General features: G+C 40.2%; 1 protein-coding gene across 4 annotated transcripts in view; it reads left to right on the top strand.

Moving 5' to 3' along the window:
* Positions 1–21116, top strand: part of larp7 (La ribonucleoprotein 7, transcriptional regulator) — a 34617-nt gene extending 13501 nt beyond the window's left edge. For 2 of the 4 annotated variants that reach the window (XM_078542886.1, XM_078542885.1), the window contains exons 9-13: positions 5031–5185; positions 13453–13577; positions 15029–15188; positions 19631–19722; positions 19883–21116. In XM_078542886.1, the coding sequence (XP_078399012.1) occupies positions 5031–5185; positions 13453–13577; positions 15029–15188; positions 19631–19722; positions 19883–19963 (613 nt within the window). In that variant the 3' untranslated portion in view covers positions 19964–21116. Of the gene's footprint in view, positions 1–5030; positions 5186–13452; positions 13578–15028; positions 15236–19630; positions 19723–19882 lie in introns of all 4 variants that reach the window. The other 2 variants (XR_013576740.1, XM_078542887.1) reach the window with 2 other exon arrangements.
* The last annotated feature ends 3411 nt before the right edge of the window (positions 21117–24527 follow it).

Raw genomic sequence — 24527 nt, forward strand, 5'->3', positions numbered from 1 at the left:
GTCCTTTTTTTCAAAGGAATTGAATTAAGATTCCTTAAACCGCTTTTCTCTTGCTCTAGTGCCCCTAACACAGAAGCACTTTTCAGTTACAGAAACAGTTTTCCATGTTAAAAGCATTAGAGTAGACAATTACTCCCCAATGTAGCAGCTTTTGTATGAACCCATTTTTTTAGCAGTCTTGCCATTACAAAAGCTCCTTACAGAAAAATGAAAATCCCCATTACTTCAATAAGAGCACTTGCAGAAATAAAAGCTTTTTCTGAAAAACAGGAAAGTTATGAATGCCAATGTTGCTCTTCCACAGCAGTTTTGAAAAGACTGCAACATTTTTAAAATATCACTTAACAGTGGCAGAGAATGAAGTGTCCACTAGCACTTCAACATAAAAGCACTTACTTTAGTTTATCACAGAAAGGCTTCCATGTTGATGTAACAGGGGACACATTTCACAACTAACTGATATTTCACGATGGCAAAAATTACTTTCAATGATTGAAAGCAAACCAACTTAACACGAAGAGAAGTTAGAAAAGTCAAGCAACAGAATTGACAAAGCTTGTATACTTGCACTCAAGTCGTCCTTGCTTCCATGCTCCTGCTTTTTCTTCTCTGGCCCAGCTCACTTGCTGATATTTATATTTCTTCCAGGTAAAGTGATTTTAATGAGGCACCTTTTCTAAAGGGGCTGGGCATTTGAATTTCTATTGTTTAGGTGATGTATCTAAACCTGTTTGCCTCAGTGGGTGGTGCCGGCGTGTTAACAAGCTGTAAATGGCAGCATTTGGGCCATCACCAGAAGACTGACTTGTTCTTAATGCAGTATCTGCTTTTGTTTAATGGTATTAAGATAGTCTGCACAATGAAGTATTAACACACAATTTTTTCTCTAGACAATGTGGCTCTGTTGGATATTGTTCTGAACATTTGCAGTTAATTATTGAAAGCAGGGGGCTGTTTTGAGTTTGAAGATTCATTTGTAATCTTTTTAAAGTACAAACTTTAAACATTTCTGAGGAGAAACCTTTGAACAGCTGTTTTTAAAATAATTAATTTGGAATGAAACCAGTTTGTGGTATCCTGATATTTTGTGAAATGAAAACTTGATCAAAATTGTTATCTTATATAAATTAGAAAATTGGTTAAAGTTAGTTATGCATTACAATTAAAGTTGAGTAAGGTTGTAACTGTTGAGGTTTGTAAAACTGCATATGGTTTTACATTCAGTGAGGGAGAGTGACATCTGTGAACCAGCTCCTTGCATTTATATACTCTAAACCATTCAATTCTTTGTGCTGCAATTGAGATACAGGAGTTAGTTTTAGCAATATAAAACATGAGGAAACTGGACATTGCTATCCTGCAATCCAAGCTACAGAAGCACCAAATGTAAGATCACCTTTTAGGTGTCAAAAACAATCAAGGCTGCTATGAACTGGTGGTGGCCCAGGATTTGCTTTTACCTTTTCTTAGTTTTCACCCCACCATCACCACCTCCCTCTGCCTCCCCCCACCATCTCCTCTGTGATAAGTGGGTCAGTATCTTCCTTTACTTCACTAAATGGCTATTTTTTATGCCAGTGTTGTCAGTTGGTGCCAGCAGTCTATTTGACTGCAGAAGCATCACAGCTGAGCTAAATTCTGTTCTCCCCTCACGTTCCTGTTCACATGCCCCTAAGTTCCCCCAGCAGTGGTGATTAGATTGGGAGAGCTCCCCATCCAGAAGAGTGTGGAAGCCAATTCTTATAACTATTCCCCTGTCCCGAATTATTTGCATTAACATGGACTAAAATTCAAACCTGGGATCTGCCAGTTCATTTTTTTTTAAATCTTTAAATTTTCAATTTTGACAAAACTAGTTTTCAGCAGGAGCAGGTAACATACATTAAAAATGTGGAATTCAAGTTGTTAGTTTCAAGAATTGTAGATTAAATTAAAAATATGCAAACAGTGCATTAATGATGAATATCAAAGTAAGGGCACTCCATAGTACTGATTAAACAAATTGTATTGTCCAAGAGTTAATCTCTTTTTGAAAGATCAATGCCCGGTGTAATCTACTGGAGGCCTACTGAGTCACAGCAGAGTATCACAGGTTGAAATGAATGATTTTTCATATGATGTTGTCAGTCTCCTTCATGGTGCTATAAGGAGACAATAAGCAATGACCAATCTTTTTTCTATCAGATGGACAGCAATCTTGGAGTCAGCCCCAGCCATTAGAATGATAGAAAGCTTACAGCACAGAAAGAGGCCACTTGGCCATCGTATCTGTGCTAGCCAAGAAACGAGCCACTCAGCCTTATTCCACATTCCAGCGTTTGGTCTGTAACCCTGCAGATTACAGCATTTCAGGTGCATTCTTGTGCATCTTTAGAAGAAGAGATAGCAAAGTAATCTGATAGTGTAAATTGCAGAACGGGTTCTTTCTAAACGGATGTTGGCCATTCCTAGGCCGTCATGTTCAATGTTTTCTAATAATTTTGTTGTAGTTCATATAATAAAGTATATGCATGTTTCATCAAAACATTGAAATATATTTCCTGCACATCTCATAATTTCTGATAGTTATACAAGTGGTGTGGCGCAAAGGATTATATCACTGAAGCCTGGCAGTGTTTTCAGAATTTTTGTATGTAGGTACATTCCAAACTCGTGGATTAAATTTTCATTTCCTTGCATGAACACAATAGCATTGTCCAACTAGTATAAATGGAGAAGGTAAGCCGAGTATTCTACTGCGAAGCACTCACTTCTTGACTACCCTAAAGCCTATATTGTCTATAAGACATGTTAGCTATGTGATGAAATACTCTCTACTTGCGTGGATGGATACAGCTGCAACAAAACTTGAAGCTCACTGGCACCCTGGATAAAGCAATTGGCAATCCATCCTGTACCTTTAAACATCCACTCTCACCACCACTAGAATACTGTGTCAGGAGTGCGTTCTATCTTCAGTATGCACAACAGCAAGTTGCCAAAGCTTCTTCAACAGCAACTCGCAAACTTGCGACTTCTACCAGGCAGAAGGACAAGAGCAGCAGGTGCATGGAAACACGAATACTTCCAAATCATTTACCATCCTGACTTGGATATATATTGCTGTCCTTTCATTGTTTGGTCAAAATTATGAATACCCTTGCCACGCTGACTGCACTGTTTCAGGAAGATGGCTCATCACCACTGCCATATGTGTGATGGAATACTCCCCACATGCCTGGATGAGGGCAGCTCCCACAACACTCAAGAAGCTTGACACAATCCAGGAAGAAGCAGCCTGATTGATTGGCACAACATCCACAAACATTCACTGCCTCCACCACCGACGCACAGTAGCAGCAGTGTGTACCATCTACAAGATGCACTGCAGGAATTCACCATGGCTCATTCGACAGCACCTTCCAAATCCATGAACACTACCACCTAGAAAGACAAGGGCAGCAGAGAGATGGGAACACCACCACCTAGAAGTTCCCGTCCAAGCCACACAGCATCCTGACTTAGAAATATATCACCGTTCCTTCACTGTCACTGGGTCAGAATCCTGGAACTCCCTTCCTAACAGCACTGTGGGTGTACCTACAGCACATGGACTGCAACGGTTCAAAAAGGCAGCTCATCGCACGTTCTCAAGGGCAATTAGGGATGGGCAATAAATGCTGGCCCAGCCAGAGAAGCCCACATTCGGTGAATGAATAAAACAAAACATGGCCAGCTAAGCATATGCTATTAATGGCGGCTTTGCCAGTAACGACCATTCCCTGCGAATTATCTTTAAAAAAAAGAAAACTTTATTACCTTAGTTCAGTGGTAGTACTTTTGTCTCTGGATTAGAAGGCTATTCCGGGATTTGAGCCCCCCCATATCTAAATTGCATTTTCATATGTACCGTATCCTGCTGAGATATCGAATCAGTGTCCCAATAATCTGTTCTCATGCTCTGATGGACATTAATTATTGTATTGGACTATTTGGAGAAAGCCAAGGAGCTCTCCTGGTGGCCTGTTCCATAATTCTCATTCAGCAAATCCCACGGAGGATATTTTAAACTCATTATTAATCTTGTTTCTGGTTTGTCGAATGATGTGTGAAAAATGACTGCTGTGTTTCCCCACATAATGGAAGCTACTGAATTCAGTCATTTAAGTGAAATATCTTGAGTTACTTTTGTGCTGTGGCATGTAAAAATGCAAGGATGTCATGTTCTTGCGAAAATATTCATGATGATTATTTATCTAGGTATCAGACTTTGAAACATTACAATTGTCCTTATTTGTGATGTTTTCTTTGCTTTGCTTTTGCCAATCCTTATTTCAAAATGAGTTTCCAAATATATTTGTGATGGGAAGCCTCCCAATGGGCAAAAGTTCTTTGTGACTTGACGCAATGCTTCATAGGTTAAGTGCAGGCAAGGGAACAGTAATTTTTTTTTAGTTTGCTACATCCCAGGGCACCAAAGCATAGGAAAATGGCCATGCTTAAGAATTGCCAAACACCCAGTTTTAAATGGTTTTTGACAGTATGTTGACTAGAAATTACTCAAGTTAATCAGTCACCAAGCACCTGCTTTTTTTTAAACTGAAATAAGTTTTTCCATTTTCCTATGTGTCCTTTTAGGGGGAGACATTAGGCGTTTAGGTTTTTTCAGTGAATTTTACCAATTAGCAAAGAAAAGGTTAGAACTTGACTCGCTTTGTCATTTCCTGTTCTCCCCCTTTCCCTCTTGCATATTTTGAACTTAGAAAATGATGGCAACCCCAGTAAGGGTTCTTTCTGCTGGCCGTTGTCTGGATCCATAGGTATCAGTTGCCATCTTGACTCTGCCCAGTCAAATGGTCCACCATTGCTCACTCACAAGATCTATCCATTAAAACAAAAGGGGATGTTGGATGAGAAACTAAAACTACAGCTATCCATGGAGCAGTTCAGCAGAGAAGGTATAAGAGGATATATTTCACAGTAAAAGTGTTGTGACAATCCGTTGTTAAGACTACAAATAAAATATCCACATAATTGTTCTGTTTTGTTAGAAAAGAGTGGATGGATTTGAAGCAAGAGTACTTAACGCTGCAGAAGTCCAGCATGTCCAGCTTAAAGAAAACTATGTTACAAATCAAACAGCAAAATGATGGAGGGATTATGGAGGTGACTGACAAAAACAAACAGGAACTTGAAAACAATAAAGGTTAGTTTCTGTGAATATATTATACCAAAAACATGTGTCGTTATAGAAACTTTAATCATATTTTTAAAATCTGGAGCGATTATTTGTACATTCTTGAATTTATTTTCATTCTGGAAAGATACGAGGGCAGAGCATAGTGTCAGGTTAGCTATTTATGCCTGTGGCTTCCTACATTAGAACAGTGACTACACTTCAGAAGTACTTCATTGGTTGTAATGTACTTTGAGAGATCTGGTGGCGCTATTCCCTCTGTACTGGGTTCCCCAAATTTGCCAATAACACCTGGGGGAAATAATGAGTCGCGGTGAAGCACTCCCCACAGGGAGGGAAAAGTCACGAGAATGGACTATGCCAGGCTGAGGACAGGGCTGAAAGGCAGGAAAGTGTTGAGATGGTGCTTGAATTCTTCCTGCTGCCATGCCATTTTGCCAATGGCAGGAAAGTTGGCAGATCGACTGCTTGTCAAGAGGCAAATGGAGCCATTTAAGTGACCAGCTAAGTACCATTTCCCACCTCCCAGCCTAGGATTTGACCAAAATAAAAGCCCACTTGGTAAAGTGATCACCAGTGCAGTATATCATGCACACTGCACAAAGTATGTTATATGATTAACTTTAAGTATCAGGATATGAAAGCAAAGACTTTTCGCAATAGGAAGAACTAATGAATTGAATTAAATCACAAGTAAATACTGGGACGTGTTAATCAAATTGGAACATCTTTTTGCATTTATAATGCAACCTTGCTGCTACAAGTAGTACTGGCTGTGATGAGACCCATCTCAATAGGTACCTCTGTTCACTTTACTCAAGGGAAAGCACTTCTGATGGTGAGGCTAAGCAGCTGCTGCTGGCAGTATTTGGACAAACTGTTGGTAGATAGATCTTGGGCCACCCAGTTAGAGAGGATTGTATCCAGAAACATAAAGTCACCAAATCAGTGTAATAGGTATAATTATGTTCATGTGCAGTGATTCAGTATTGCTAATGCTGCCCTGCATTCTGCCAAAAGAACATGAGTACAGAAGGACCAGTGGCCTCTGATTGCCAAGTGACTTCAGTTGCACCGCATAAATCTGTAACTTATTTAAAGTTTCTATAATTTATTGATTTACTATGAGACCCCATTTTATGGAGGTAATCAGTACAGCAGAAGCCATGAGCCTAGAAGCAAATTTGCAATCCAGCCCATCTGTGTTCAATTTCTTGCAAACACTTGGTTCATTCCTCTAGTCTTTCCTCCAGTTTTGAGGGGTGATCTTACCAATAGGCGACACGTCCATGTGAGCCCAGTCTGTGTTGTAACATAACTCCAGACTGTAACACGGAATGCTAATCCTCCCACAAGGATAGCATTTCCATACTTGTCATGAAAGTCAGGACCAGTTTTGTGGTGAGCTCATCGTTACAATTTGATGAATGCTCTGACCGGACAGGGAAAGCAGACTCTTGGTTAAAGGCACCATTTCCACCGCGTGCACGTTTACCCTTCAGGAAAACAAAATGGTGCCGCAGCAACTGAAATGCCTTATTCCCATGTTCAGGTGTTAGTCTGTTTGCTTAATTTTAGCATAAATCGATGGCATGCATAGCTAATATTTGGGTGTTTATATTTACACTGTGTCTCCTGCCAACGCAATATGGCCACAGATACCCGCCTGCGCACTGGTCCACATATGCGCAGAAACCCAGTGATGCCACTGCTGGAGCCTGCAACCTGGAACTCCGAGTGGAAGAAGGGGAAAGAATGAGGAGAGGCAGTATAGTCTTAACACTTGCAGCAACCCACAATCCAATTGCATTACTGGGATTGTGAGACAGAGTTTGGAAACATTGTCAAGCATGACTGCAGTAAAATATCTCAGCCCAGGATATAAATTCACAGCATTCTGTCCTCCTGCTGCCAGTGATAACCACGCATGCACCTTGGTGCTCATTGCCCCTTATAAACATGGCGGCCGTTAACCCAGGCCTGTCATCAGCATACAACTACACATGCATAGCATTGCCAGCAAACACAGCCTTAAAATTTAAGCTAGAGACCAGTATCAAGACCATAAGACATAGGAGCCAAAATTAGGCCTTTCAGCCCATCGAATCTGCTCCACCATTCAATCATGGCTGATAAGTTTCTCAACCCCATTCTCCTGCCTTTTCCCCGTAACCTTTGACCTGCTTACCAATCAAGAACCTATCTATCTCGATCTTAAATACACTCAATGACCTGGCCTCCACAGCCTTCTGTGGCAATGAATTCCATAGATTCACCACTCTCTGGCTAAAGAAGTTTCTCCTCATCTCTGTTCTAAAGGCCTTCCCTTTACTCTGAGGCTGTGCCCTCGGGTCCTAGTCTCTCCTAATGGAAACATCTTCCCCACGTCCACTCTATCCAGGCCTTTCAGTATTCTGTAAGTTTCAATCAGATCCCCCCTCATCCTTCTAAACTCCATTGAGTATAGACCCAGAGTCCTCAAACGTTCCTCATGTGTTAAGCCTTTCATTCCTGGGATCGTTCTCGTGAACCTCCTCTGGACCTTCTCCAGGGCCAGAACATCCTTCCTGAGATATGGGGCCCAAAATTGCTCACAATATTCTAAAGGTGGTCTGACCATTTTCAAAAATCCGCATGGGAAATTAACTGGATTGGTTTTGTTTAGTGGCAGGATACAATAATTAACATATATTAAACTGTGAAAGTCTTTATCAAAAGCCAACAGATCTCAACAGCTTAATTAAAACTGCAGTAGTACTTGAGTGATGAATAATTCCAGCTAATTTAGAAGTTTGAGGAATGTAAAATAGTGCCATTATCTCTCTAGACAGTGAGAGAAGTGTTAAGAGAGGTGTTAACTAGAATGGTAATTGTGGTGCAATTTTACAATTGCCTTTACTGATGGAAGAACTAAATCTTGAACGCAATCTGTAGGGTGAACCCTCAATTTCTTTGGAAATTGCCTCAATGTTAGTATTTTGATATAAATTTGCAACATTATATTCATATACTTGAGGACCTCTTTCAACTAAGGGAATAACTATCCGCTTTGTGATGCCCAGATTCACATTCTTTGTTTGAACAGCTTGTGGCTCAATGAGTGAGTTGTAACTGGCATTGAGAGGGGCACACTGGAAAATGATAGAGCTATTCTTTCCAGAAGCAGTTGCTGCAGGGATATTTTTGTGCCATGTTAGTCCTGCTGCTGGCAATACATACACTCAGCATGTAAGATCTGTGATTCTGAAGATTCAGACCGGAAACTGTAAATTGTCTTTCCATGTCGTAGACGTTGATTGACCAGCTGTGTATTGTCAGCATTCTCTGTTTCATTTTTAAGAACTGTGCTCTGCCCTAGCTCTGTAACAGGTTGAGGGGACCTGGGCACTGGAATGTTTCCATCCTGTCTTGCTCCACTTGATAGAAGATGCCCGTTGGTATGAGACCCTGAAATCCCCCTTGCTCACCTCTGCCTCATAACCTGAGCTGTCTCTCAGAAATGAGTTCTCTCCATGGCAGCATTTCTTATATTAGTTACTGTCACACTTTGTTGCTTTTTTTTTCGCTAGGATGATCCCTCCTGCACTGCTGAGTAGACAATGTCACTCCGTTAGAAGGTTACAACCTCTGTTTCATTGTTTTGAAAGGGCTCCTCCTCAGTTTTGTGGCTTTTTTCAACAAAAAAAAAATATATTTAGTTAGGATCTTTAACATAAAACGTACCAAAGTGCTTCACACAGGTGAAAATATCCAAACTCGAATAGCTGTGGTAGAAGACTCAAGATGGTGACGAAAGGCATTATTATAGGCTTTGAGTATTCTGAGAAACAGGAATGACTTAGTAAAACAAAGGGTTTGGGGAGACACAGCTGAAAGATCTGCAGTTTGAGCAGGAGTTCGTGGAATGGGATTACAATGGAAATCAGAAGAGCAGAGCTTGCTTGAAGGAGCACAGAGAAATATGGAGATGAACTATCTACCCCACTTCGGCAACCTGAGTACATAATTTTGGCTGACACTCCAGTGTATTACTGAAAGGTGTGTTGCATTGCCAGCAATGCCATGTTTCAGGTGGGACAACAAACTGAGTCCCTTTCTGTCCTCTCGGACAGATGGAAAAGATCCCATGCAATTATATGCAAGAGCAGGACGGTTTTAGTACCCTGTCCAACATATCCCTCTTGCTGTGTGCAATGTTTTCTAACATTAGCTGCTATGCTCTCTAACATTCAAATGGCGATATTTCAAAAATAATTCATTGGCTGTGAAACATTTGACACACCAAAAAAAACACTATGTAGCCCCTTCCTTCAAATGTATGTTCAATCACAAAGAACAAGACTGTAGTTTTGTACATAGCAGATGATCAGACTTGCAGTGCATCACTAATCGCACATTTTGGTTTTAATCAGTATCTGTGAATGGGCTTGTTTATGCCACTCTTGCTGATTTTACACATTACTTGCAACATTTCTCCAATGATGGCTCTGGGTGAATTTTGTTCGATGCATTGTTTTTACCCTAAAAAAGCTAAATAAGTTCTCAAGACCTAGTGGATAAAGGCACTGCATCATGTACATCAAATTGATACAGTCAAGAATATCTTTTGGGTTAATTCCTGGTCTGTGCTGTGATAACTGGGCAGGAGTTTTTTTTTGCAAAAATATACTTTATTCATAAAATATCTTCAACCACATTCCAAACCATTTCAAAAACACCATTACAAAGGTACAATCAGGTTCAACTTTTACAACATGTATCACCAGTTGCATCAGTACAAACAATATTACAATCATTTGCAGATATTCCTTTTGAGCTGTACAGCCTGAGGGGATTTAAACAGTTCCCAGTCCCTCGGTGCACTGTGGCAGAAGGTCTTAGACAGCGACCCTTCCCCATTGCGCCTTTGCGACAGCTCCCCCAGATAACTGGACGGGAGTTGACATTGCTGTATTTGGCCCCTTGTCAGCCTAGGTGAGGGAAGGGAAAATCCTGTTTCTACTCATTCTCCGGTGAACTTTGTTGGAACCTACTTAAATTGCGAAAAGGGTGGAATCGAGCCCAGCTGTGATATCGCTGATGCAAAATAGCTTCCTGCTGGACTCCTCGAACAAAGCCCAATGGGCCAAAGTACTGACAGTATCCAGTGCCTTTCCTATTGTACCTCTACATTATGTCTTCAAGACAAATTTGGGAATCTTTTTTAGCCGGAAAGGAATTCAAACTTTTCATCTTATGTAATCACAGTTATCAAAGTAAACCTTTTTGGTTCCTTTTGAGGGAGTGTTGTGTAAACGGAATTTGATTAACCAACAACCAGCAAGCCAAAGGGGTAAAAAAAAACTTTCCTTCCTCTTGCTCCCTGTTCAAAGGAAAATACCATTGTCTTTCCAATCCCTATTTGATCTTAACTGATATCATCCAGGCAAATGTCCACAATACGTTGTTTACATGTGTACTCATTGGATTTTTGAAAGGATGACAATATTAATTAACTGCTTTAATTGAAGAGGCTTTATTTAAAATTCAACCATTTATCCACCCCATTTGCACTACTCAGTCCCAGCTGCAAAGTCAACAGAAATGAAGCAACATCCCTGTAAAATGATGAGAAGAATGCTTACATATTTTTTTTATTTTTATTTGAGTTGCAATGTTTCATTTATTTGGCTCAGTAAACTTGCAGCAAGTTGTGTCTGGAATTTGAGGAATATATTGAGAAAGGAATGATAGGAAATCCAAAACTGCTTAACTAAAATTGGCGAAACTCATCTCTCTTTGGTAGATTAAATTTAATTCAGGTTAGTTTATCTTTTGAACTCAGAGGAGTTATCTTGATCCAGGCTAAACATGATCACTTGTTTCATTTACACGTCACGGTTTGATAAGAATATATCAGACAAAATTGTTGCGTTGTACACCACTGGAGGTTATTTGTTAGGGCGTTTATGTTAGCAGGAGGCTGGGCATTGGAACATACACAATCATATTCTGAGCTTTATATCTGCCATGGCTGGGTTGTAGAGGCAAGTCCCTCCAAATGTTCAGGGCTGTAAATGCTGAATTTAGCTGCATTCACTATTAGAGACAAAGTTGTCCAACTTATTGCATACCTGCCAAAATAAATGTGAAAAAAACCTCATAGCACATCAAGTTAAAGCTTCTGGGACAAACTTAATAAATATGGGAAGAGTTCTGGAGTAGTCAACAACAGGTCACGTTTATATAATGATTTAATCATAGAAAAATATCCCAAGGCACTTAACCAAGGCATTATGAGAAAATACTGACATCAAGTTAAATAAAGAGATATCAGCAGCTGTGAGCACAACTTGGCCAAAGTGGCAGCTTTTAAGGAACTTCTTAAAGGTAGGGAGGAAATTTTAGAATGCGAGGTTTAGGCAACTGAAGTAACAGCAATTGATGGAAGATGAAGGGAGAGTATTACACAAAGGCCAGATTCTGGGGAACAGAGATTTTGGCTGGGAGGGGGTTGGTAGAGCTGGATGAGTTTAGAGGGTGCCACCGATGCTGCCAGACCTGCTGAGTTTTTCCAGGTAATTCTGTTTTTGTTTTGGATTTCCAGCATCCGCAGTAGTTTTTTGTTTTTATTAGAGGGTGCCTTGTTGGAACCAACTAAAAATAAGCAAACTTTAAAAAAGAAAAAGGATCAATTATTCAGCAATCCATTATTTCCCTACGGATTCCAAACCTGTACATGGAATGATGTTCATCACCCCCAACAATATTTACCAAACTAAGTAGTTTTCTACTGAGCATCCAGAAGCACCTGTGGCAGAGTTTACCCTTGTAAATTCAGATTGTGCTGATGCCAATTGCTGCTACACATGACTGCACTATGTCATTTATGCAATTTTCTAATACTTGTCTGCATGGACCATTCCAAATTCCTAACTCAGAATTGAACTGCATGTTACATCATTTTGCTGCTGCTTTTTTTGCGAACTGTGGTCGCTGCGTGTGCACAACAGCCTTATTTGCTTTGTGGCATTGCTGCTGGCATACAGGGTGCCACCAGTAGTTATGCAGTTGGGTAAATTCAATATTAAGCAAATTTTCTCTCCTCACGTAGATGTTTACTTCCTATCTCTGGAATCACCTCCAGCCCCATTGCACTGAGATATCTGCACACCTCCAATTCTGACCTCTTGAGTATCCCAATTTTGATCTCCATCAGTGGCCGTGCCTTCAGCTGATACCGCCTTAAGCTCTGGAACTCCCTCCCTAAATCTCTCGGCCTCTCTACCTCATTTTCCTCCTTTATGATGTTCCTTAAAACCTATTTCTTTGACCAAGCTCTGCCCTGATGGTGCCTTAACTAGCTGTGTCATATTTTGTTCTATAATGCCCCTGTGAAGTACCTTGGGACATTCTACCACACTAAAGACAGTATGTAAAGCTAAGTTGTTGTCAACAACTCTTCGCTGGATTTTGGCTCTACAGATGACAATTGCCATCAGGTACCTTGTCAATTCATGCATGAGCCTTGATAGTACATACTTTGAACATTGCCCAATTAGGCAGAGGGCACAACAGGCAAGCCTAAACCTGACCTTGCCTTATGTGTATATATGTCTGCACGCGTACAGAATCACAGAATTGTTACAGTGCAAAGTCATTTGGCCCATCATATCTACGCCAACTCTCCAAATGAGCAATTCACCTAGTGCCATTCTCCCCATAACCTTGCACATTCTTCTTTTTCAGATAACAGTCTAATTCCATTTTGAATTCTTCAACTGAACCTGCTCCACCACTCTCTGGGGCAGTGTATTTCAGACTTGAACCACTCGCTGCGTGAAAAAGATTTCTCATGCACATCCTTCTAAATGATTTCTAGATGGAGATTGGGACCAGTGTTACACTACCCCCCACAAAATTCTGGGACACTGACACAAATTGCAGCACCCACACCATTGCCGACATGAGATCAGATAACTCCACATAGACCAGGGTCAAAACTGGGAACCCCTGGGCTTGTAAGACTCTGCTATACTCACTGGTTAAATTAAATCAGAATCATGGGAGCATTCAAGATTAATTTTAAGAGTTTTAGGAATTTACATTCTCTAAGGGGGAATCAACTGGAAGATGTAAGTCAATTAGCATGCAAATTCTTTTGAAAGACAAAAGGCTTTGAAATTGTGCTTGGGATGGGGGTGGAATGTTAGATTTCCTTGAATGAATGTGTTAGTGTAAAATATCTTGAATTTCAAAGCTATTGATGCAGACTGTATTGTTCTCTAATACTAAAGCAATGGTTAACGATGAAGGAGCCCAGTCCTCTTTGAAGGTTAACACCCTGGGGCCTCAGTTTGTGAGTGGAGTCATTGTGAAGATCACCAGTACTGGGCCCCTGCTGGGCAGGAAACGGATCAAGGTAAATGTGTGTCCTCAAGCTAGTTTTTTTTTAAACCAGTTCTCGAGGCAGCCTGTCATACTGTAACATTCTGTATGTGCTGGTGTGGTTTTCTTGCTATTGAATCTTTTTTCCCTGGCTAAATGGATATTTCAATTTTTAGGTTAGGAGTTTAATGTGGGCTTCAGAAATATTCTTTCTTTCCATTACAAGGAAAGTATATTTTTTAAAAACCCCTCCACCCACCATTAAGTCTGATTTACAAAATGCCCTCTCATTTATATTTTGTCCCTCTAAAACGTCTGAATGAGAGCCTTGTTAATCAGGCTGATGGTCAAAAAAGTAATTTCTGATTGTAAAGGCTATGCAGCCCGTTAGGTCCACCTTCTTCAGAAACCTATAGTCTAATTCCAAAGTTTTTTTTTGTCACAAATTAAACAAATTTTTCTTAATATTAAAAAAAAGCTTTTAAACTCCATATCTTATCCTAGCAACTCTGTATAAATACAGTGCCCAACCTACTGAACTATGTGGGCAGGGAAAGTTCTGGATGTTTAATTCCAGCTCTTTGAGTTGGTCAGTCTTGGCAAGGGTCACAGTTGTGGTAAAACAGATCTGGAAAATTGTCAGTGTTTTCATTCCTGATCGCTGACCATTGACCTGTACTGAAAGTTCACATGTATAAATGCTGGTTGAGGGGAAAATTGAACTGAGATGTGATGCTTCCTGCAGTTGGATAGCTTACCCATCCCTGACAAAGTTCACACATGATGAATAGCTACTTGGGATATAACTGGGCATACCGACCAGAAAGTAAGAATTTTTTGATCTCAGCCAGGCAGAAATGAGGTTACTGCAGTTGACCTCAAGGTCCCTGAGCTAGGAAGGCAGGATCAGGTGAGGTTCTTGCTGCTGGGTATCATCCCACCACTCCCTTAATTGAACATAAAGGTTATCAGTGCAAGGGTTGTCTGTGACAGCCCGATGATTGATTGTTTAGCCCACCAACACAAGGAAGAAGCACTTGGATTACGTAATGGAAGTCTACCACAGTAACTTCTCCAATGACTCCTTAAGCATTTAGAGCCCCTGGTGACAATGCAGACAAAGTAAGCTACCGAGCTTGATTCTAGTCAGGGATGGGTTAGCTAATATCAAGTGGGCAGCAGTAGCAATGTTTTAGCAGCACCCTGAGCTCATGACCTAAGGTGGCGAAAGCTTCATTTAGATAACTGCTGTATAACCTGTCAACATTCGCTGGCTGGATGAACATTTGATACATGATCACTTGCTGAGATACTTCAGCAATAATGTAAGTCTCGAGAGAATAGGATAGAAAAAAGGATAAAATTGAAGAGGGCGGGAGTGGGGCAGAAAATATTCCAGTATTGTGATTCCATAGTTCAATGGTATCCTATTTCAAACATTTTTGATTGCTCCTGTCTAATAAACTGTTTACTCTTTGTGTGAAGGATGCCTTGACGGCGACATCTGAGGTTTTGTATGTGGACCTGTTTGAAGGAGATACCGAGGGACATGCTCGGTTTAAAACCCCTGCAGATGCCCAAACTGTGATGAGGGCACAACGAGAGATACAGAGCAAGTACAACTGGAAACTTGAACTTCTCTCAGGTCTGTTTTCATTAACTTTCAATATCTGTTCAAATATGGAACTCCATGTAAGAAAATATCTTTGTCTATTTTATTGTCATAAGTTGGGAGTTGTTCTCCAAAGCCCACTACCGCGTATTAAGATATAATTTAGCCTTTTTCGAAGAATTTCTAAGATTTTACTGTCTGACATAGTAATGAAAAATACATAATAATGGAACAAATTGTCTGTTGGGGGAGGTTGGGTGATAGAGAGAGGAGAAAGGAGGCTGCTGCAAAGTAGGTGGTTTAAACCACTTACTATGTTGAGGTGCTTATCTCCACTGTCTGCTATGGGATCGTGCTGAATGGAAACTATGCATCTCTCCAGATGTATAAAGGAATATATGCTGTTGGAGAGAGAATTATCATGTGATTTTTAGCATTTATCTCGATTAAAGATGGTGGACAGCAACACTGAACCCGACCTCTCGTGCTGTATAGCTAGAAAAGTGGTGACATTTATAAACATAAGAAAAATGACCACTGGCAAATGCTTTAGAAAACTTTTACCTGTGCCTAGACCTCTGACCATTTAGCTGTAGAAAATTTTGTTCATGGGTTACTGCACTGGTTATTATTTTAACCCACTTTTGCATTACAATCAGATTAATTTGTGTGGAATTTCCAATATCATATGGTGCAGAATGCCCCAAAAGAAAAGGGAGCAATTCAGTGACACCTTTCCACTATGCCATTCGGCGTGCTACTTCAGCCAAAGAAGGCTTACAGTAGAAAATAATATCATTTAGGTTCTGTTTGAAACTAAGAACTTATCATTTGCTGAAGGTATGGAACCCAGTTCCTCCAGGATGTGGTCCTGATGAGTTTTTTTAATTTTTCATGGAATGTGAGCTCTATTGGCCAGGCCAGCATTATTGCCCATCTCTAACTGGTCTTGAGAAGGGTGATGGTGAGCCTCCTTCAACCACTGCAGTCCATGTGATGTAGTTACACCAACAATGCTGTTAGGAAGGGAGTTCCACGATTTTAAACCAATAGTGAAAGCACGCGATATAATTCCAAATCAGGATGGTGTGTGGCTTGGAGGGGAACTTGCAAGTGGTGCTGTTCCCATGCGTTTGCTGGACTTGTCCTTCTAGCTGATAGAGGTTATGGGTTTGGTTGGTGCTGTCAGAGGAGCCTTGGTGAATTGCTGCATTGCACCTTGTAAATGGTACACACTTCTGCCACTGTGTGTCGGTGGTGGAGAGAGTGTATATTTAAGGTGGTGGATGGGGTCTCAATCAAACGGGCTGCTTTGTCTTAGATGGTGTCTAGCTTCTTATGTGATGTTGGGGCTGCACTCATCCAGGCAAGTGGAGAGTATTCCATCATGCTCCTGATTTGTGCCATGTGGATGGTGGACAGGCTTTGGGGAATCAGGAGGTGAGTTACTCTCTGCAATATTCCCAGCCTCTGACTTGCTCTTGTAGCCACAGTATTTATATGGTTGGTCCAGTTCACTTTCTGGTTAATGCTAACCCCAGGATGTTGATAGTGGGGGAATTCCAGTGTGGCAATGTCAATAATTGTCAAGGGAGATGGCTAGATTCCCTTTTATTGAAATGGTCATTGCCTGGCACTTATGTGGCATGAATATTACTTGCCACTTATCAGCCCAAGCCTGAATGTTGTCTAGGTCTTGCTGCATATGTACACAGACTGCTTCAGTTATTGGGAACAGTTGTTGCAGAATTGGCAAGATTTCCAACAGATAATGTTGTCTCTCCTAATTTGTTGACATGATGGTGGAAGGTGGGGGGGATGGGAGAGATTTCTCAAACATCAGGTCAAAAATATGCTGAGATTTGGCTTAATTAGTTCCGTTCCATAGTTCTGTGTCCAGTTCTATTTGCATTGCCTCTAACAATCTCTCCTCCTTTTGTCCCGTACCCAGGTCCCATTTAATACATAGTCCAGTTGGAATAGGGTAGATAAAAAGGAGCCAGTGGATATGGACTCTTTGGATTTTCAAAAGGCATTTAACAAGATGCTGCATGAACTGTTGCACAAGATAAGGAATCATGAGAGATGTTGCAAAATGCAGGGGGGAGTTTGCGCAGAAGATAGCTTTAAGCCTGCTTGCTAATGATAGTGGAGGAAGGGTTTAGGCTCAGTTGAATGTTCTGTTAACCAGAATTCAGCAAGCAGATGGAGATATGGAGCTGGAGGAGAGTCCAGAGGTAGCAGGGACAAGATCATTGAGCAGTATGAAAGCAGAGTCAAATATTTTGATATGAAGAACTAATGCCAAAAAACACTGTCAAAGATCTGGATGATAGATGAGTAGGATGTTGCGCAAGATGTGGGAGCTTTGGAGGAGTTTATGTAGGTGCAATTTGGGAGGCCAGAAAGAAAGGAATTGTAAAGTCGAGTCAAACAACAAAGTTAGAGTTTCAGTGACAACAGGAGTTAAGTGGAGAGACAAATGATCTGAGTAATGGAAGCATGCAATTTTGGTGAAGATCTGGGTGTTTGAACTCAGTTTGGATGCAACCGCAGCTCCTTGGTTATGCTTTGTTAGGCTGAGATTGAGTGTGTACCTAGGAAGGGATGTGGGATTTGGAACCAAATTCCAAGAATATTGGAAGAAGGCAAATTGGATTGCTCTGATCTATCCAATTTTATGCTGCATGTTATTCAGGCTTATCCATCACTTAATGGCAGAAGACCTTGGCAACAGATAGTAGAGGATTCATGGGTGACACATCAGAGGTAGAAGTAGGTAACACCCGCACATATATAAAGGTTGGCTCCAGACTTATGTATATTGTCATAATGGGCAATATATATCAATATATATTGAGGAATTGGAGCCTGTTTGTGGCTGTGGGATATTTCTGGTGCAAAATACTGTTTGCATTTTCCTGTGTAAAAGTCACTGTAGTTTACAATGTTTTATTGCAAAGGGCACTACACAGCAGCAATCTTTTAAAATGGAAAGGTTATTTTTTAACTGGGAACTGGATACTTTTTTTTCTTCTTTCACAGGATGTGGATGTTGCTCATGAGGCCAGCATTTATTCCCCACCCCTAGTTACCTTTAAGAAACTGGTGGTGAGCTGCCTTCTTGAACCACTGCAGTCAGTTTGTTGAAGGTGCTTCCAAGGTCAATCAGGCAAACACCAATAGTTCCCAAACAGATTAGATATTAACATGAAATATTTTCTTCTTTTTACTATCTTCATGTTTTTTGTGTCTTAACACCCTCTTAAAGGAGTACAAGGAAGCAGTCCTCACTAGCACCTTCATTTTGCTGTTCCACACATTGATGACAAAAGTAAAACTTCCACATATCCAGCCTGACTCCTTGCTTTTTCAATTTAAGTGGGTGGTTCATAAATCTTCCCAGCCCCATCACTTCAAACAATCTTATCTACTTGGAGATTATTGATGCCCTTGATAATTTTAAAATCATGAATTCGACCACAAATCTAAGTCTACACCTCTCTAGTGAATCCAAACCCAAGGAACAAAATCTGTGTCCATAGCTCAAAGCACACGGGATCACCCTCGTGCTCTCCTCCTGTAGGTCCTTCAGAGGCAATATCTCATTTTTGAGGTAGGGGGATGAAAATAGTACACCATAGGCTGCACTAAACATAGAAATCAACATTTGCAAAGTTGCTGAGATATGTTAATAAATAGCTATGTTGTAAAACACTACAATTAAAACTTAAAACGTTCCCGAGTGGAATAGCTACTTAAGGCAATAAGTAGTGTAATAACAAAAACAGAAAATGCTGGAAAAACTCAGGTCTAGCAGCACCCTTCTTCAGATTTGAAGAAGAGTCATACGTACGGACTCGAAACATTAACTCTGTTTCTCCCTCCACAGATGCTGCTAAACCTGCTGAGTTTTTCCATCATTTTCTGTTTTTGTTTCAGAATTCCAGCATCTGCAGTATTTTGCTTTTATATGAGTAGTGTAATAACCCCTGGTCTATACTGAGTTAGCTTAGATCTCAGACAAGCCGTAGGGACTGCAAATAGTGCTAGTACCCAAGGGCAGTTTGAGTGGAAAATGAGTCATGTTTCCAACACTTGGTTTCACTGGCCCCTCCATGGAGTAAGTATGACTGTGTAGATAGACCAAAGGCCACTGAGTGAGGACCAGATGAGGAGAAACTATAATTTAATGCTCTTGTCACCTGCTGACATTCACTATCCAGGGTCGCACAAATAAAATTTGGTCGGGAATGGGAAGCAAGCCAATAAGGGCTATATCTTCAGCTGAAAGAAAGATAGAAAATTGCCCAACAGCCAAAGAAAGAATTTAATTCTAATATAAAACAGAAAATACTGGAAACACTTGGCAGGTCAGGGAGCATCTACGTAGAGAGAAATGTTCAGGTTGATGACCTTTCAGCAAAACTGAATTCTAATATGGTTTCTTGCATTTGTTTTCATTCTATCAAAAGGTGACAGTGAACAACGCTATTGGCAGAAGATTTTAGTGGATAGACAAGCAAAACTAAACCGACCACGGGACAAAAAACGGGGCATGGAGAAGGTAGTTGACAAAAATATAGTTCTTTTGAGCATATTGAGTGCATTCAAAAGAAAAGTGCTCAACCCAACAATTGTGATATTTTGTTTTAAGTCAGATTTTTTTTTCTTGCTAACTGAACTGAGAAAAAGAAATAAGCTGTTAAAACCTCTTTGTGTTGCAGTTGATTGTCAAGGCTGAAAAAATAATCGTGGCCAAGATGCACAAAGCTGGGAAGCACATACATTTCTCTGATGAAGACTGAAGATGCTCATACCATTTCGTATATTCTTTCCGTTTCCGGGTTTTTTTATACTTTGAAGAATTTTAATGGTTTTATACTGAATATAGATACTGTTTGCAGTAGCCAGAGAGATTTTCACAATCATACTTTTAAATAATAGTGATGTGTGTTGATTTTCTGAACTTTCTATGAATTGTGTAAATTAGGGTTTGCAGTATATTCTCATTGCTTTGATGTAATGATTTAAAAGCCATACATCTACTTTCATGATTCTCTTCTGGCATTAGAGCTGCTTAGATGCATTGAAATAGCAGGTGTGGTTGAATAATCATTTTAAGTGTATAATTTTAAACGTAGACCCAGAATTTTGGTTTGTGAAACTGTTTAAAGTAGACACTTGGCAAAGTTTTGTTCGTGTACATAAACAATTTTCAAAAATACCTTTTTGAATTTTGTCAGATTGTTACAAATGTTTGTAAGTGGTTTGTGAATATGGATGATTGAACCTGTCCTTGTTCGATATGAAAATTCCAACAAAATAGGAGAGATGTGATATTTTTTCATAATTCACGTAGGCAGGTTCTATAAGGTGACAATTAGGCCTTAGACTGCACTGAGTTACATGATCTTAATTGGGGCAACAATAAGCAGTGGGGTAGAGAAACATCATTCCAACTTTCTGTTCTTGATCGCAATGTCCTAGCTTCTGCTGGAAAGCGTGCCCATGTAGTCATGAGGTGGGAACAGTAGTGAGCTGCATTATGATCTCCTCCATAGTCAGCTGCCAACATGGCTCAAACATGGAAAATGGCCACATGACCAAGATACTGGAGGCTCAGTAACCTGCACCCAAACAGGCTACACCTGTGAGAGGAGAAGAATAATGGCTCATTTTGTATTGGTATTCTCACTCAGCGTAACTTCTCTAAATTGTTAAGAAATTATCTCCGATGGCATTGTAATGGTGTTAGCACAGGATGTTACTCAGGCTAAAGTAAGATTTTAGTCTCCAAATGTTTACAGGTATGCCAGATGCCCACAGAGTCACTTATCACTTATGTTTTACTTAAATGTTGAAACAGGTACCCAAGTTTGAATGTGGTTCTATTTATTTTTAGTTCACATAATTATTGCTTTTACACTGATTTAAGAGAATAAAATTGAATGAGCTTTTGAGGCAGTTGTGCTTTTTGGCCATTGCAATCTGCATAATTCCTTCTACCATTGCAGCCAGTTACTTGCTTACATGCCAATGTTCGCCATTGTTCGGGCAGCCATGAAAATTATCCAATGTATAAACGATATATATATAAATGATATTTACAGTATCAAGCATCTGAGCCAGAATTGCTTCCTAAAGTGGTTCTTGAATATAAACGTGACCTGTTTTTAGAGGTAGGTTTTGACCCTGCTTTTTCCCAAAGTCATTTGACTCTTTATTGGGGTACAAGTTTATGGATTCTTGCTATCCTCGAGTGCTTCCATTTTATCTGAGCCTAGTGTTGACGGCTTATTCAATCAAATGGGGGGATGGAGGAGGGAAATGTCACACATCGGAATCTAATATTGTCGAGCCTTCAGCATTTCCTATAGAATTGCTGGATCGTAATCAGGTTTATGCATCACTACTTTCTCATCCTTAATTGCAGCAGTTTTTTTGTTGCTTTAGTTGAAATCAGTTATATAACACACATCTTCCTGGCCTGAACTGCTCAGCTCACTGCGTTAATTGACTGAGCCTGTAGAGGAATGGGGACAATACATGCTGATCTCTCTCCTGCAGGAGTAGCCAGATGCTGCATCTCCCCATTTTTGAGTAACCACCCTGCCTGTAGTGGCCAGCAATGTGACATCTGCAATGCTGTCACACACTGCAGAAGGTCCACACCTATAAGCAAAATGCAGTTATTATTTCTGGACAAACTACATGCGTTACTTTGGTCCTCTGAAAACAACCCAAAAATGTAAGCAGCGTGAACTCCTTACAGGCCAACGGCCTCAGGACACTCTGGCAAACCAGTCACTGGATATAAATGCGACAGAAAGGGAAGCAGCGGGGGAAGTTGCCTAAGGCTGCTTGGGGTGTTTTGCTATGAATATTTTGGGAGAATGGTACATGCTCTTTCCTGTAGGTTTTTAAATATGCAAGACTTGTCTCTGCATGGGGTGGAGACTTCTCCTAGGCAGAATTGACACACAGCATGTGGTCGACCTCTGCTTGATGAATGAGGACCACTAGCAGTTCAGTGACCATTCTCCTTTCATAGGATACTTAATTGTGAAGTCTTTTTAGAATGTCTTTGCAGTTCAACAGGCAACTGGTCAATGTGTTTTGTACTCAGTGGGTTATTCACAGCACACAACTACTTTCCTTTTTCCCACCTCCCACATCAAATTCTAGATTCATGTGTGAAATTATTTGTGAAATCAAAATATAAAATCTAGAAAAATACATTGATTTACTGTCACTGTATCTCAATTCATTTAATGCTAAACTGTTAGCTTTTAAAAATACTAGGTAATTGTCAATCCAAAGTACAGCAGCTCGTAGAAATGCATCTGTTTAAAATTGAATGTATTTTTTTATTAAAACTGGTCTATGTGATTCTTTTGAGTTACACTCCCTTAACCACTTTATTGTGAACAGAAATAGTCTTTTTTGCTTGATGATCCCTACTTTCCATGGTTGTTTGAAGTGTACTATGGCGCCTAGAGTCCATATTACCACAACACGAAAGCAAAAATGCTGCAGATGCTGGAAATCGGAAATAAAAACAAAATGCTGGAAATATTAAGTCAGTCTGGTAGCATCTGTGTAGGGAGAAACAGTTAATTTTTCATATCGATGACTTTTCATTATTGTGCGTGTTCTGATGCACCAGCATATACTGGATCAGAATAGCAACAAGTGACGGACTCATGCAATACAACACATATCGAAGTGGCAAGTGCCTCACTGCACAATGTCACTGAACTGATTCAATGGATTTCAGAGGTCAATGTGAATGATTGTAGTTCCAGCAAAACAAAAATTGGGTCTCCTCTGCTACCAAACATGTACAAGTCCAGTAAGCTCACGTTTGCCGCTGCATTTAGCTCCACGGTGAGTGCATACCAGGACTCAGTACCTCTGGAGGACAGTAAAAATACTTACAAATTGCCTAGACGTCTGTGTTGGGAGCTCCAAATCTAATTTAAAATAACATTTTTCCAGAAAGTGAGTGACCACAGGCAAATTGAACTTGCCAATTGCCCACACTCAGTAATAGCTCATTAATGAATGGATTCCTCGGATGTATGGGAGCAGGTGACCTGACCACCATGGTGGGAGGGGGGAAGATTGCAGATAGCAGCAGAAAGTTCGTGTCAAAGGAAATTAGTTATATCTTAAAGATTCCACCCAAAGCCCAACAGTAAATCCACAAGAATGTGACCATCTGTTTTCAGGGGGAATAACGTTAGTACGATATTTTATTTGTAAGTCACTAAAGGACAATTGATGCTTTGAAATGTACCTTACCACTGCAAAAACATCATTCTATTCTTAGACTCCTGTCTTGATCACATTCAATTTTCCTGCTCAGACATGAAAATGTCTCTTCAAAGCTGATCTGCAAACTCAAAACATGTAGACACATCTGATTCCAGGTTATTTATGTACATATTTAAAAGGTTTACCAGATAACAGTTTTGGCATGAATGAATAATGTCCCTCATAACTGTTTTTGTAGCTATGATTCAGCTTCCATAAACATTCTTTAATGGTTTATTTAATAGAAATTTGAAGAAAAAAACTTATCCAAGTACCTGTAAATAATGGAGCCCTGAGCTACACGAGATGACCATGCAGAGAGGAGAAGATATCGGACAGGATAAAATGTCCATGAAACAACATAAGGAATGGGATCACATTTGAGCAGTGCCACAGAGGGCAGATTTTGGAGATATGTTGAAGGAAGATGAAGCGGTCAGCCATGTTAATGGCAGGAGAAAGCAAAGTCCTGGAGCAGTCATAGTTAGTATCTTTGACCAGCATAAGCTGAACAAAGTTTTGATATAAAAGAGTTCAAACAGTGGAAATGCATGTGAACAACATATACCAGGGTTTAAGAATAAAACAAGAGTTGGAGATTGAGCAGCAGAGAGAGAGAATGAAGGGATGATATAAGTCTTGAACTTATGATTTCCAGCAGCATCGACTAGGTTAGATTAGTGAGAACAAAGCAGAGATGCAATATGAAATCCATGGACTCCATATAATTGGTGTCCAAGGTAAGGATAGGAAGTGAGGTGGAAGGAGGAGGAGACTACTAGTAGTGGAGAAAACAAGCAAAATAGTCATACATTGTATTATAGCACAGGAAAAGGCCATTCAACTCAGCTTGCTGGTGTTTATGGTCCACATGAGCCTCCTCCCACCTTTCTTCATTTAACCTCATCGACAAATATCTCATTCCTTTTTTACTTGTGTTTATGTAGCTTCCCTTTAAATGCATCGATGGTAGTCACCTCAACTACTCTCAGATTTCCACATTGTACCACTCTGAGTAAATAAGTTTCTTCTGAATTCCCTATTGGATTTATC

The sequence above is a fragment of the Cetorhinus maximus genome, chromosome 1 (assembly GCF_964194155.1).
Source record: "Cetorhinus maximus chromosome 1, sCetMax3.hap1.1, whole genome shotgun sequence".
Taxonomy (NCBI): Eukaryota; Metazoa; Chordata; class Chondrichthyes; order Lamniformes; family Cetorhinidae; genus Cetorhinus; species Cetorhinus maximus.